The following is a 13,954-nucleotide window of genomic DNA, read 5'->3' on the forward strand; positions in this document are numbered from 1 at the left end:
ATTATAAAGGGAATTAGTGCAGTAGATTGAGACGATTACTTTAAAATGAGTTCATCAAGAACTTGAGGAGGGCGGCACGGTGGCGCAGTTGGTAGCGCTGCTACCTCGCAGTTGGGTTCGTTCTTCCCGGGTCCTCCCTGTGTGGAGTTTGCATGTTCTCCCCGTGTCTGTGTGGGTTTCCTCCTGGTGCTCCGGTTTCCTCCCATAGTCCAAAGGCATGCAGGTTAGGTGCATTGGCGATCCTAAATTGTCCCTAGTGTGTGCTTGGTGTGTGTGTGTGTGCCCTGCCCAGGGATGTGTTTCCTGCCTTGCGCCCTGTGTTGGCTGGGATTGGCTTCAGCAGACCCCCGTGACCCTGAAGTTAGGATAGAGCGGGTTGGATAATGGATGGATGGATGGATGGAAGAACACAAGGACATATTAAGGGTACTGTATATTTCACACGCAAATCAAAGATTCACAAACAGGAGCATATACTCAACTGTTGAACCTTTTTAATCAGAAGCACAACAGCCTAGCTAAACACCACTACAGTTTTGGTCTCCAGGCTACAAAAAGGATATAGCAGCGCTAGAAAAGGTCCAGAGAAGAGCGACTAGGTTGATTCCAGGGCTACAGGGGATGAGTTATGAGGAAAGATTAAAAGAGTTGAGCCTTTACAGTTTAAGCAAAAGAAGATTAAGAGGAGACATGATTGAAGTGTTTAAAATTATGAAGGGAATCCGTCCAGTGGACTGAGACTGTGATTTTAAAATGAGTTAATTAGGAACACGGGGACACAGTTGGAAACTTGTTAAGGGTAAATTTCATACAAATGTTAGGAAGGTTTTCTTTACATAGAGAACCACAGACACCACCAGGTAGTGTGGTGGACAGTAGGACTTTAGGGACTTTCAAAATTCAAAGTGATATTATTTTGGAAGAATTAAGTGCATAAGACTGGTGAACTTTGTTGGGCTGGTTGGCCTGTTCTTTTCGAATTTGTTACAATGTTCTTATCATCCAGATATACACAAGTCAAATTTCCATCAATATTTAAGGAATTTATTTAAAGAATTCCAGAGAAAGGAGCACAAAAGATCAAGGAAGGCAAAAAATCAAAATCAAAAATAGCTTAAAGCAAACAAACCCCAAAAACAGTACACTGATCAAAGCAGGGTTGAAGCCAGTAAATCAAACGACGAAAGATTCATAAATCTAAATCAAGAATCACAAACAGAAAATGCCATTCTTCTTTAATACAGCTGGAGTAGTACCCTAGGGGCAGGTGGCCCACCCCCTTAGGCTCTACATGTAGAGGAATAGACATAAAAGAAACACAACCATTACATATATTAGTAAGATAATAAAGAATTAAAAAAAAAAACTAATAAAAAGCACAGTATCAACAAAAAAAAACATTATTATATAAACATAACAAAGACAACAGAATCCGTAACAGGACATTAAAAAACATGGACTTGGTGAAAAATAATATTTAAAAGATAACAAGACTATTAAATAAACAAAAGAAGATACACGAGCCAGGGATGGAACCCACGCTGAAACACAGCAGGCAGGAACTTTCCTAGGATTATAACTTTTAATTGAGTGAGGTTACCAAATATCTTATGTTGTTTAACCAAGTGCAGTTGGTTTCCAACATGTCGGTCACTGCAGCGTCACCCTTTCAGGTTATCGACAAATAACAGGCACGTTACTATTTGAAGATCTCGACAGATCTGAATACTGAGGTCAAATCCATGTCTACGTTGCACCAGGCCAAACAGCAGAGGTGACAAAGAATCTTTCTGAAATCTCCACCGGCTTATTTTGCCATTTTGGGCCATAATCTAATCTTTAAAAATGGTAAAGATGCAGTGTCCCCTCCCAATGGTGCATCATGAAGTTTATCTCGATGGCGTAAATTCTGTTCATTTGAAAACATCCATCAATTCCATTGCTAATGAATGCTTTTTACTTCATTCAGTCATTGCTACATTCTTGTACCACTCCATCAGTATTTTGTTCATTGTCATGACACATGAACTTTTTATTCCTTTTTTTCTTCAGCTGCCATTATTTGATCATAACCGAGTTACTTATAAATTCTGTTGGCATTGATGTCTGTGAAGAGGGTAGCGCTTTGATATTGTTGTTTGAAGGTTGGAGTCTGCCCCTGTGGTGGTGGTTTGTCCACTGATCTTCAGGGGATTTCAGTTTGGGCCGGATGGGTTAGTTATTGTTGAATGTTCTTGCTTTGTACAAATTAAAACATTTTCAGTTTGTTTCCAAATAGTACGCCATGTAACTTTTCTATTGAAATCTCAGTTTTTATGCAGCTTTGGGAATTTGAGCTTGTCATTTACAATTGGAAATGTCAGGCGCTCAGATGTTAAAGTATATAATGCTGTGCTTTAGCTTTTAGAACTTCATTTTATGGAACATCACTCCCTCTAGTCATAAATTGCTGCCACTTTCTACTTGATCCATTATTACATTACTAAATGACAGCAATTTATTTTTTCATTGTAATGGTAACAGTTGTTTAAAGAAGCTCAGAAGTGTTGAATGCCACTTGGTTAGCTTTTACTTCCATTAAAGGTTGGCTTTGCTAAACCTTAAATATGAGGCAGTCTTCAGTGCCGTTTTATTACGTCTTCTGTCATTTCTCTCCATTCGTCTGTGTCATTGAGGTCCAGTTGGGTGACATTCACTTCCTGTATCACTTATCCCATATTTAAGGCACATCTCCTGCATGCGTGTGCATGTTTAAGTCCATGTTTGAAAATGGATGCTTGTGCCTTTTAAGAGTAGATTCCATTTTGAATCCACTCCATTATTAGAATTATTTTTATTCAGCGGTATTTGTTGCCTTAATTCTGAATTAATTCTCTCAAACATGAATTGTTCCATGGGTCTAACAACTACTACAACTGTAGAGCTGTCCTCCATATTCAGCACAACAATATGGATTGTTTTTAGTGTTCCTTTCAGTGAGGACAACTGTGTACGAAACTCCCTGCCTGCTTAACTAGGACAACTACCAGCACATTTAAATTAGAAGGTGAGATCTCATATAACATTTAACTTTATATTTTGTTCTCAGAAAAAAAAAAATATATTAAAAAAATCTTTTTTTCCGGCGACAACACGTGAGAGTTTGAAGAGAGACAGAAGACACTTTCACGTCCTGCAAGACAGGCATGTCACGTCATACTTACCACCTTTGTAAGCAAGTCCTGTGATACACATGCAGAGATGTTCAGAGATAATGGCAGTAGGAAAATTCAAAAGTTTGAGTGAAAAGATGACATTAGCACAAACAAATGGAAAATATTACTCAGTGAAATAATGGAAAAGCGTTAAAGAGATCGCATAGTGTTTGAGGACAAAAGGACAGATGCTGTATAGGCTTTAAACACTTGAAGTGCCGCCTGAAATGCCGATCACGTGGAACAGAAGCAGCAGCAGCAAACCAACAGCTGATCGAGCAAAGATGAGATAAAAAAAAAAAATTATTTCTTTCCCATTGTATCACCGTTTAAGCGTAGTTTCAGAGGAGCGACCGTGTCTCCTTGGGGTGCGTTTAGCCCCCCTCTTCACAATGGCGCACAGCGCAGGTGTGTTGGTGAGCGAAACGAGCTGGGGGCAAAGCCCCCTAATTTGCATATAAAGAAGTCTTATTACTATGAACCACACATTTACTTAAGACTTTTAATGATTAACTAGTTTGGGACCTTTGCATAGTGGTTAAGGGCATGGTGATGTTTAAGGATTTAGCATTTATTTGTCTGCTCATTGCTGTAACTGAAATGCTTTCTCTTATTAGGTGTGGTGTCCTGATGAACTTAACTGTTCTCAATAGTCAGTCTCAATAACACACTTATTATTCAAAAGTGTGAAAAAAGAGAAAGAAAAAACATAACTGATGCTCAGAATGCAGTGTACCATTAGTTAGCCAATGACATATTTTTTTTTATTTCTTTGGAGCAGAAAAGAAGACAGATGGCGTGGAGGCACGAAGAGAGATTGTGGGGAGAGTTGAAGCTGCAGCCAACCCTAGACAAAATTCCCAACCCCGGGCTGATGATCGCCCTCGATTTACAGGGGCCGCATCGCAGGTAGATTGCAGCTGATCCTAAGCCAATTTAGCAACACCAGCTCTGTCACTCATGCTCAATTTAACTAATGCTCGGACATTCAGATAATCATGTGGGACCAGCCCCATTCTGACGATTGTACTCTATTGTCTATAGGGACCCACCCCACTTCCCCGACTCAGACAATCGTTCTAAATTCACATAACTGGTGGGTCTAGCAAAATTCACAGAGGCGGAAACGGAGGGTCACGCCAAATTCAAAGAGGTCTGACCTCACACTGGAATGAGAAAAACTGGTTCATGACACCATAAAGGTTGACAAATAAGAAAAGGTGGCACAAAGAAAGCATGCATTACATTTGAGAGTGTGCTTATGAAATATATTTTTTTTATCTATATTATGTTCATGTTGATGTGAAGCATGATGAAGTACAAAGCGCAAAGAAAGCTCTGCTTGGAAAAGTTGTTGAAAACTGCAGCAGCAAAGGTGGGTGGGGGTCTTGATTCATGTTTGCTAGTTAAAAGAAACAAGTAAAAGAGAAACTGCTTTTATTGTGCACAGAAATTAAGGTATCAGCTTTTCCATGGCTGCAATGCATGACAGCATTAGGAAAGAGAGGGATAACACAGGTATGACAGTTTGGTGACCAGATTGAGATTGTTTGTACTCCTGCAGAGGAGAGATGAGAGAAAAGAATGTTGAGGATGGAACCGCCAGGCAAGAGGAAGGCCAAAGAGAACATTGATCGATGTGTAGGAGGAGGATATGAAGGCAGTCAGTGTGGCAGAAAATGATGTGAAAGACAGAGACAGATGGAGACGAATAATCAGTTGCAGCAACCCCTAAATAGGAGAGGCCGAAAGAAGGAGGAGGTAACTTGCTCCAAAACAGCATGCCAACATCAATTTAAGGAAATAACTTTGGCCAAGTAATTAATGTAAGATAATCAAGGTGGATATTTCCTGAATGTGTGCTTATTTATTTTTTTACATATCCATTATTGTGTTGAGTATTACTAATCTGTGTGCTTTGAGATATATATAAGCTAATAAAAGGGGTAGCAGTGCATATATGTGTGCATAAAACAAAATGTGTATATTGTGAGGTTAACTTAAGGGTGAGTTTGCAATATTATAACAGCAGATATAATTATAATTAATTCATTGCACCCACTGCTTGTGTTTAATTTAATTGGAGTGTTTTAGATGTGCATCCCACCAGGAACATTTATCCTATATTCTAAATAACAAGTCAGTTTAACAGTGGGAGAGATACATGGTAAATGAACCTAAATGATAAAAGAAACAGATCTCTTATGATTAACCAGTTATGCTATTGAAAGCCTTACTGTTCACAGGGCAAGGCTCCACTGTCCAGGTGTAATTAAGGATGTCCATCTTGGAATTCATTGGGAACGATGGTGGAATATTTTCAGCAACAAAATGAAGACTTCTTATGTGCAGGGATGCTTTGCCACGGTCCAAACAGTAATGTGGTTCACATGCAAAGCTGCTGGATTTGCACCTTGCACTTGTGGTTGTGCATCGATTTCGCTACAGGCATAACGCCAAAAAGCAAGAAGGCCAGGATCTAAAATTTCTGATCCAGTTGACTGCCCCATTTTCATTTTGCTGTGGTCTATTGAGGAGATGCCTATGGAAACCGAAGAAGAGGAGAAAGTGCCACCTTCTTGCAAGTCTGCAGAGATGTAAGTATACGACATTCAGAGGTAGGATTGAAAGAGTTTATTTAGAGTGCAGTATCTTATTTATGACAGAATAAACCAACCTCACAACAATGAACCAACCTCAGTAGTTTCATTCTTAAGGTCAGTTTATTTTCACTGTTACACTTGTGGTCTTGCAAATTGCTTTTCCTATTTAGTTGGTCCAACCATTTGAACTTGTATCTGCTCTGTAACAGGTTCTGCTGCCATTGTCTGAGCCCAAAGCAGGGGGAGTGCATCATGCCTTCCTTTGTGCAAAATTGTAGTTTTTATAACCGAGGATTCCTTTTTTTCTCTCACTTCATGTTGGGGTTCTTTCAATGCATTTTGATCCTATGTCTGCAGTACAAATGATTACTGCTCTGTAAGTTTCTATCAGTTTCAGCTGGGCTCATGTCTGTTTCTTGAAATGTAGATTTTTAGTATGCATTAGGTACATACAATAGTTTTTGTACTTTAGTGTTTAGTTTAGTTGGTTTGTAGCAAGTCTATAATTCCAAAGCCGTATGGTAAAGTGGGAATGGCTAGCTGGGTAATGGTCTAGATTTTACTGCACATTGAGAGAAGTCCTGAGGATCATCTTAAAAAAGTATTCTGTGCCAATTTTCTGCCATGGTGTCCAATGGTTCATTTCTGCACCTTCATTTATCTCCTCATATTTATAGCATTCTTCCAAGTTTCTGAGGATTCCTCCACCAGGTTGATATCTTCACTGGACTGTTAATTTCCCATTAAAGTCTCTTTGGCACTCATGGTGAGCTCAAATGTCATTTTGAAGTCATTTGGGAATTCCTTTTCTAAGGGTTGCTGCTCTTCTAGGTGTTGGTGGCTGGAGCTGTATAGTATCAAGTGGTCTGTAAATAGAAGGGAAGTGACTATCAGGTGATTTGGTTGATTTTAGGTGCTAATTTTGAATACATGGGCGAGGTTGCTAAGATACAGTGGTAGGCATTTGAGGATCCAGACATAAGATATGCAATCAAAGTTTTTTTTTTTAAAAATATACAGTCAGTCCGTGCCACACTGAGGATTCTGCTTCTCTTAAAGGTCTCCATAATTACATTATTGATTTTTTTCAAGGGGTTAACCAGTGTGAATTCTTATGTGACCCTGAAGATTACCTTTTTGTGCAAATTGTTTTCCACATTCAGAGCAGCAGTATGGCTTCTCTCCGGTGTGAATTCTGATATGGGTCAGAAGATTGCTGTTTGTAGAGAATCGTTTGCCACATTCAGAACAGCTATATGGCTTCTCCCCAGTGTGAATACGCATGTGGGTTAAAAGGCTGCTACTTCTGTAGAAGCTTTTGTTACAATCAGAACAGGAATATGGCTTCTCCCCAGTGTGAATTTTTCTGTGGTTCTGAAGATTACTCATTTGCGAGAATTGTTTGCCACATTCCGAACAGTGATACGGCTTCTCTCCACTATGAATTGTTTTGTGTCTCTGGAGGTGGCCACTTTTGGAGAAATGCTTCCCACACTGTGGGCAGCAATATGGTTTCTCTCCAGTGTGTGTTCTTCTGTGGACCCGAAGACCACTTTTATCAGAGAATCCTTTACCGCAATCAGGACAAGAATATGGCTTCTCTCCTGTGTGAATTCTTGTATGGGCCTGAAGGTTGTTTTTCTCATAGAATCCTTTGCCACATTCAGAACAGGAAAACGGCTTCTCTCCTGTATGTATTCTTTTGTGGACCTGGAAATGGCTTTTTTTCAAGAACTGTTTGCCACATTCGGAACAGCAAAATGGCCTCTGTCTTGTATTACTCCACTTAGGTGTGGTTTCAGATTTTTGTTTATACGTGTCATCATTCTGCTCTTGGTAAACATAAAAAGATGCTGAATTTGTGTCAGACACATGCTGACTGTTGATTGCGTCTACCTGTTTCACAGAAGACAGTGAACTATATGGGAACAAGTTCGGCATCATGATCTCTGCTGCAGATGTCAGTTTTTCCAGGTTTTCATTTTGCTGGGGTCTACAGATAAGAGAGGTCTGAGGAAATGAAGATGGAAAGAAGGTGCCATCTTGAAAATCTGCAAGGATATATAGATGAACAATGTCATGCATATATAAGAAGTCCCAAAATAGAACTAACAAGAGATAATTATTTAGTGTACAGTACCTCATTCCTGATGAAATTAATCCAACTCACAGCAATGAGCCAACCCCTGTATTTTCATTTTATTAATCAAAGATTCTTTATCCTCTAGTTGCATACTGGATTAATGTTTTAAGCATCAAAAATGTAAATTGGAAACACTTAGGTACAGTAAACTATAGAGAAAAAAAAAATTAGAAAGTATTTTAATTCTAAGTTGCCTCCCCAATCCCATTACTTTGTTTTGGTAACAGGTCAGTGTGTGTGTTGCATAGCCTCCCAACATCATCTTCTTCAGTGTCTTAGTTAACCACTCATCAAGTGGCGACAGCTCTGCCCCACTCTTCACTCGAGTGTCCAAAACATATGGGCTCAGTTCTAATGACAAAGATACAAAAATCTATTGACAGCTTTTGGCCCAAATTGCTTTGGTATCAGGTACACTTATGAGACTCCTTGTGTTCGAACATGGTGTTTGTTATAGACAATCTGTGACTAGCACCTAAATCCATTAACAACTCACCATTATGGTTCAGATTTGGCACGCCGTTCTTCCCAATCATGCCCCTCTGGGTATCTCAGTCTTTTCCAAAGTGACAGTTGAAGTTGCCTGGCAACCCTAACGAGTCAATGGCCAGCGCACTTTACAAGCACCTCAAAAACTTTCTTCAAGAAGGCTGAATAATCTGAACAGTTGTTTGGTGAATACACACAAACAGCAGCTACAGTTTTCCTTTCTGTGACACGCAACGAGGCAACCCTCAATTCCAATTGGGGTCTTGAACGTGTCCTCACATACGTATATATACACACTTACATACATACTAGGGGGCTTTGCCCACTGCTTGCTTCGTTCGCCAACCCCCAGGCCTGCGCTTCGCGCTAGCCTCTTTGCAGTTCTGCCGCTTGTGTATGGGGATGTGGATGTACAATTTAAACAGATTGTTATTTTCATTGGAATTGTTAGATATGTACGCAAAAACTTTTTATACTTACACTTTTACTGTAAACCTTCAGTAAAAACAATTTTTTTAATTCAATTTCCGTCAATATCGCATTGAATTTTGATTCTGTGTTTGGACTTTCATTGTGACAACGCAACGTATAAATTCCCGTCTTTGGATTTTGTTTCTTTCTCTCTATTAACTAAAATGACTTTTTCAAATGTTTGGCTTTGAGATTTGTTAATCCTCTTTGCAAAAGCTATTCTAATGGGAAACTGTTAACGTTTTAATATGAATGGCATACCAAGATCTCCTTTGGTCTCTTATGTTATCCACGGAAGATTTACTACATTACCTTTCTTGGATACATCCTTCTTTCTACAGTAATTCATGCGGTTGAAGACCGGATGGTATTAACGGTTATAGATATTCTATGGGATATTGTAAGTTGATGTTTACATCATTCGCATGATCACCACCAACTGTTTCAGCATAGTCTATTGATACCCATTTAACCAATTTTACGTTTACCTGTGTACTCATTTTTTCTGTTGATAACCCTTAGTGATGAAATTCTTTAATAAAATTTGGACATAATAAGCCTTCTTTTATTGGAAACTGAAAGTGAGGAAAACATAAAAATTTATAAGAGCTGAGAGAGCAGGAACTGTGACTGTCAAAAGCATTCACATGAAGGAGAGGTGACAGTACCATGTGCGTGCTTGAATATGGTGGAGAGGAGGGCATGACTTTAAAAAAATCTCATGGCCAAAGCCTCATCTCGCAGGACTTGAAACATTCTCTTGAAAAAAAGTATTGCCTCGTCCCAGGATTTTTTTCATATAACCGAGAGATAATATCATATTATGTGCAGTTCTAGTCACCACGGTACAAGAAAGACATAGCAGCACATGAAGCTTTGCAGAGGAGAGCAGCCAAGTGCAACCCAGGACATAAGGACATGTCCTACTCTGACAAGCTCAGAGAATTAAACCTGTTTAGTCTCGAGCAGAGGAAGACTGCATGTATGGGAAACTTAATCCAGGTATTTAAAGTTCTCAAAGGCATCGATAAACTACATCCAGCAACAGTTTTTCAATTTAAGGGTGAATCGCGTCCTCAAGGACATCATTGGAAATTAAGGGGAAGTGTATTTAAAATAGAAGGCAGGAAGCACTCCTTTCCTGAAAGAGTTGTGGGACTCTGGGATAAACTACTGAGACAGGGAGTTGAAGCAGAAACCTTGACAACCTTTAAGAAAAGTCTGGATGAGATATTGGGACAACTTAGCTATTAATTAAACAAACAGGCTTCATGGACTGAAAGTCTCCTCTCAGTTGTCAACTGTCTTATGAAACCAAGGGTTGGGGGAGACACCACCACCCGATTAAGAAGTTTGGTTCCAGACCCAAAGCTACGTGTGGAGGTAATACTGACTATATAGAGCTGGTAGTTTTCCACACTCTGTTCCAACTCGGACTCCTTCCCCACTACAGAGGTAATATTTCAGTTTCCCATAGCCATTTTCCTTTGCCAGAGCCTAGTCCATCTAGATCATACCGACTTGACCCTGCCACTAAACTGGCATCACACCTGACCCTTACCTTTCATCTTGCAGGTGGTGAAACCACAAGCGGAGCAAACATTACCTGGTGGGTCATTGCATCTCTATCCACACTGTTTTAAATTAGTACCTTCATGCAATTAATTCATTGTGAACCATTCTTTGCCTAACCTTTCAGCCCAAACCTGATTGCCAAGGGAGACTCTACCAGAAGCACAAAGCTCCAGACAACCTCTCTCTAAATATACAATTAAATACATTAAAGCAGAATCTGAATTCTCCACACCCCATAAAATTTTTCTCTCTTTTTACACTAACTTTCTTATAAGCTAAATTGTTTTATTGGATCTTGCTTAATAAAACTCCTTGCATATTAACTTGTGCAGCAAACCTTACAGAATAAAAAGCATGCCTGAAAATACCAGCCCTTCAAACAGGCAACATATATTTAAATACATAACATTAATAAATAACTTTCTTAAGCAAAACAATGTTGAATTATGTTCAGTGAAATATAGAAAAATAATTGAATATCTCATTTGCATGCATTTCATTGTTAAAATTCCAGAAGGACATAAGGAGAAATGTAACTGTACTATGCACACATGACTATAAATGTTCCGTGGCATCAGTTCATAACTGGGTAGGGCAAAAACATAGGTTCATATTTTCAAGAAAGTAAATCTAATAATGCTTTTTACATTTCCTATTTATTGACAGAAACAAATATTTACCTATCAATGAAGACATTCGACTAATTATTCAGTAGCAAATTACACTTCTGATAGAAAAGTAGGAGTCAAGTCTGTTTGAAATGGCAAGGGAGTGTGAAGAATGAACATTTGACAGATCTGTCTATACTTAATAACCTCTCCTTTGTGCAAATCTAATATCTGCAAACAGAATAATAATAAAATTGTTCTAAAAGTTCTAAATTATATTGAGATAGAAACCTTTATTTAGTTTCAAATCTTGCAATGTATAGCATATTATAGCTTTTCAGTTTAAAATTCATAAACAGACCAATATTCCCAAGTTCAGTGAAAGAGGCCTCACCATGTAAATCACACCAAGCTTTACATTGAGTGTTTTAGTTTTATTTTAGCTCTTACCTTCTCCAGAGTTCCTTGGATATGATGGTTTCTCAGATATACTCATGTCAGAATACAAAGATTCGGTCTTCACATGTGCATTTGTAAAGCCTGCTCCAGTTACCTCTTTTCTGGACACAAATTGTGAGAGACAGTCTCCACCTTAAGGTCTTCAACCTTGACACAGTTTACAGTTTCATTTGTTTCCAAGACAGTTGTATAAGATGTTGGGTCAGACTCTTCTTTAATTATTACTTCTTCCCAATCACAATCATCCTCTGTCTTAATTCCATAAGCATTTGCCTGAAGTTGCATACATTCCCACTCACAGTCTTCTTCCTTAATGTTAATATTTTGTTTGTTCTCCATAGCAAACGTGGAAAGGAGGCTTCTAGGTAGCACTGTTGTGAGATTCTAGCCTTCCTCGTGATGTTGTGCAGGGCTACTTGCACTTTAGGGTCTTCTCCCTGCCACAGTGGTTACACGAGCATGCAGTCTTTCAGGATGTCAACAGAGGAGGTTCAGGGTGTTCTGTCAGTCTGTTTTAAACAAAATACAACAGCTAATTAGCATTCACCATACATACATTGTTTCCATCATTCTGACTGGCTAATAAAGTCAGTTGCCTCAAGTTTCTAATTTTTACGTCTGAGTATTACCACACTTTTCTGTCTTTCCTCTACACCACCAAATTAAAAGTTCAAAGTCTACACTACAGCAAAATAGCTAACAGTACAGAACACAATGCATTAAACTTTACATTCCATCTCTAGAGGCTGCTGAACAGCTACTGTAGTGGAAAATCTTTATGTAACAATCTCTCTCTATATAAAATCCAACGCCTGTCTGTCCACTTTTCATGACAGACCTACTTAACGGATTTATATTGGGCTATTTTCTAGAATTTGCTTGAACATTCTAGTTGATTTTGCAACTTCTCTCATCGAGCTAAGAATCATAGTTCACTTGCAGGAGTGATACATTTGCGCTAATCCGATACAGAGAGACTGTGGGCAGAAGGGAGGGGGAAGCGTGACATCAGGAGTGGGGAGCCAGGCAAGGCCCACCTCACTGTCCTGTTTCACTTCTACGCGGGTGGAGCCGCAGCGGATGGCTAATTCTGGTCTATTTGGCTTTTCAGTTCTATTGCCTTGTGTCTAACTATTCTCAGTAGGAGGAGTTAATCTTTTGTATGCAACCCCTAATGAGGCCCTGACCTTCAGCATGAAGTATCAGGTATGTTTCTATGTAACCTAATACCGGATGATCTAATGCAGGGGTCCCCAAGTCCAGTCCTGGAGGGACGCAGTGGCTGCAGGTTTTCATTCTAACCCTTTTCTTTATTAGGGACCTGTTTTTGCTGCTAATTAACCTTTTTTAAATTAATTTTTAATTGACTTGCTCCTGCAGACACATACCCCTTGTTTATTTTTCCTTCATTAGCAGTGAAACAATAATGAGATACAAAATGAGCCAAAACACGACAGCAAACTGTGACCATCATACAATATCTGAAAATAAAGAAAGGTGAAGGTCTCAGGAATGCTGATCTGCTCAGTTCCTCAAAACATTAAGAGAGCTCTTAGAAAAGAGAAAATTAACAATTTATGAAATGTCTGCTATTGTACAATGAGAGCAGCAACAAGACATGGAATTAAAGAACAGGTTTATTTAATGACAAGAATTAGAGCCTGATAAAGAAACTGGTTGGAGTTTGAGGCCCGGACTTAGTTGGTCTTCACATTTCATTTTTGTTTGGGTGCCATTTAAGGAAATAAATGAAGCAAATCAGAAGAACAATGAAGAAACTCAGGGGAACAAATCTTAAAAAAAAAAAACAGGTCAATTAAAATGAATTAAAAATTAGGTAATTAGCAGCAAAAACAGGTCACTAATTAAGGAAAGGGTTAGAAAGAAAATCTGCAGCCACTGGGGCCTTCCAGGACTGGAGTTGGGGATCCCTGATCTAATGTCCCATATATGGACCTATTTGTAATAGATTAATTTGTTATCAGCTATATGCTAAATATACCATTGGATATTAATCTTCTTATATAATATGCTACCGTGGTTGTACGTTTGTCTGTCCAGGATTTTAAATCACCTGTAGCTTGCAAACCATTTGACCTATTAACCTGAAATTTGGTACACATATACTACGTGACGTCTACTGTACGCGCTCGGGGTGATGATTGACCTCCAAAGTTATTTGTCTTTTTATTTTTATTTTATTTTATTGTAGAATCAACTCTTGGCAGCGGCCAGCAGGGCAGCCATGCAGCACATGCATACAGGCGCCATTCTCATTCCTACCACCTTCACCGTCACTTCCCCTACCTCTTCATATCTTAAATCATTCTTGAGGCAGATTGAAGACTTAAGTACCAGCTTAAGTGAAAAATTAAGAAAAATGTACTATGTAATTGCAACACAAACACTGAC

At 38.9% G+C, this 13,954-nt stretch overlaps 1 protein-coding gene across 1 annotated transcript in view; it reads right to left on the minus strand.

Annotated features, from left to right (window-relative positions):
* Positions 1-4,614: 4,614 nt before the first annotated feature.
* Positions 4,615-13,954, minus strand: part of LOC120533224 (gastrula zinc finger protein XlCGF7.1-like) — a 31,199-nt gene continuing 21,859 nt past the window's right edge. The window contains exons 3-4 of the mRNA XM_039760001.1: positions 11,534-12,051; positions 4,615-7,848 (exon numbers count right to left, since the gene is read on the minus strand). Coding sequence (XP_039615935.1) covers positions 6,893-7,848; positions 11,534-11,579 — 1,002 coding nt within the window. The 5' untranslated portion in view covers positions 11,580-12,051 and the 3' untranslated portion in view covers positions 4,615-6,892. The remainder of the gene's footprint in view (positions 7,849-11,533; positions 12,052-13,954) is intronic.

The sequence above is a fragment of the Polypterus senegalus genome, chromosome 8 (assembly GCF_016835505.1).
Source record: "Polypterus senegalus isolate Bchr_013 chromosome 8, ASM1683550v1, whole genome shotgun sequence".
Classification (NCBI taxonomy): domain Eukaryota; kingdom Metazoa; phylum Chordata; class Cladistia; order Polypteriformes; family Polypteridae; genus Polypterus; species Polypterus senegalus.